This window comes from Sinocyclocheilus grahami, unplaced genomic scaffold, assembly GCF_001515645.1.
Source record: "Sinocyclocheilus grahami isolate Dianchi unplaced genomic scaffold, SAMN03320097.WGS_v1.1 scaffold2104.1, whole genome shotgun sequence".
Taxonomy (NCBI): Eukaryota; Metazoa; Chordata; class Actinopteri; order Cypriniformes; family Cyprinidae; genus Sinocyclocheilus; species Sinocyclocheilus grahami.
In genome coordinates, this window is record NW_015507283.1 from 6,227 (window position 1) to 7,780 (window position 1,554).

The window sequence follows — 1,554 nt, forward strand, 5'->3', positions numbered from 1 at the left end:
GTGTGTGTGTGTGTGTGAGAGAGTGTGAGTTCGATCTGTAGTTTTACCTCCCAGCTCAGCCTCAGAGTCTCCAAACACCTCTTCTTCATAGCGGAAGATGTCATTGTGCACATAGAACTTATTGACAGCAGAACCCTGGTGAAAACACACACTTAGTATCGTGAAGGTGGCATGCATATATATATATATGAGAGACAAATTAAGAGCTGAATTACCATTGCTTTATACTCTGAAATGTAAAATAAATATTAAATGAAATGAGAACATCAATTTGTAAATGCACCAGTGTGCAGGCATTTTTAGTGCTTTATATACATAAGATTAGATACAGTATGAAAATTAACAAAGAAAAACAAACTGACAAATACAATAAAACAAAGATACAAATGAAATAAACAGTGCTTTAATTGGTCCATGAAGGTGTACTAACATTACTGTTCAGGTCAGCAATGTTTGATTAACATTGATGGCCCAGTCACTGCGCTCACTTTAACACAATATATATCGACACGCATCAGATTTTCTCCCAGACGTTCACGTCCACTTAAGACATAAACCGTGTTTAAGTGAACACTCTCCAAGCGGGCCATTTGGACATAGTTTGTGTGCATTTGATCAACCGAAGCCCAAAGCGTAACTTGCTTATCTACTGCGGTCCGTATTGGAGCGCACACGTATCAGCCAGCGTCTCTTGCACGGATTATTGTGCTCTCAACATTTTATCAAACATGTCCTGCAATTTAGCAACAGTAAAGACGGCATTTTACAACAATCACCGGTTGTGCAGATTCTGACGTTAGGTTTGGGTTTTAGGGAGGAACGAATGTTAAGGGAAGGAAGCTGCGCTACATCTTTTTTATAATCCTAAGAAGCCTAAATCTGGGGGTTGCTCAATGGGGATTTTAAAATCTTACCAGTTTGTTAGTTATCTTATAATCCATTACAGCGTACAAAACAATCGTCGCAGAATGGCAGCAGCTGCGTTTGTATGAAACGAGAGCGAGTCCGCGATACCAGGATGACATTAAATAATTGTACACAATTATGAATAGAGTTTTAAAGGGGTCATCGGATGCCCATTTTCCACAAGTTGATATGATTCTTTAGGGTCTTAATGAAAAGTCTGTAACATAGTTTGGTTCAAATTTCTCAATGGTAGTGTAAAAAACACACATTTCTTACCCTGTCAAAAACAGCAGCTCAGATGTCGGGAGTAAATGACGACTGCTGTTCATTATTACATCCAACAACAGAACACCTCAGTCGCTTAGGAGTCATTCTTGTCTACATCTGCTCCGGCGGTGAAACAATGGTGGACTGATGACAGTCACTCAGGGCGGAGCTAAGACGCCAGTCCAGTCTGTGCTGAAACACTACTGTCAATCAAACTATCGTGGGAGGGGCCTGTCTGTGTGACGTCACACAGACAGGCATCTGAGATCGGCTTGATTTGAGAAAGGGGTAAAGATTTTAGTAGAACAAAATAAAGCACTGGGTGGATCTTCATCATTATAGGGTGGTTGTGTACACACTGCCAAAACACACATTTCAGTT

The 1,554-nt window shown here is 40.4% G+C and overlaps 1 protein-coding gene across 1 annotated transcript in view; it reads right to left on the minus strand.

Moving 5' to 3' along the window:
* LOC107574056 (ras GTPase-activating protein-binding protein 2-like) overlaps nt 1–1,554 on the minus strand; it is a gene marked incomplete at its 3' end in the record, with an annotated part of 11,186 nt that overhangs the window by 6,219 nt on the left and 3,413 nt on the right. The window contains exons 5-6 of the mRNA XM_016260526.1: nt 489–543; nt 13–135 (exon numbers count right to left, since the gene is read on the minus strand). Coding sequence (XP_016116012.1) covers nt 13–135; nt 489–543 — 178 coding nt within the window. The remainder of the gene's footprint in view (nt 1–12; nt 136–488; nt 544–1,554) is intronic.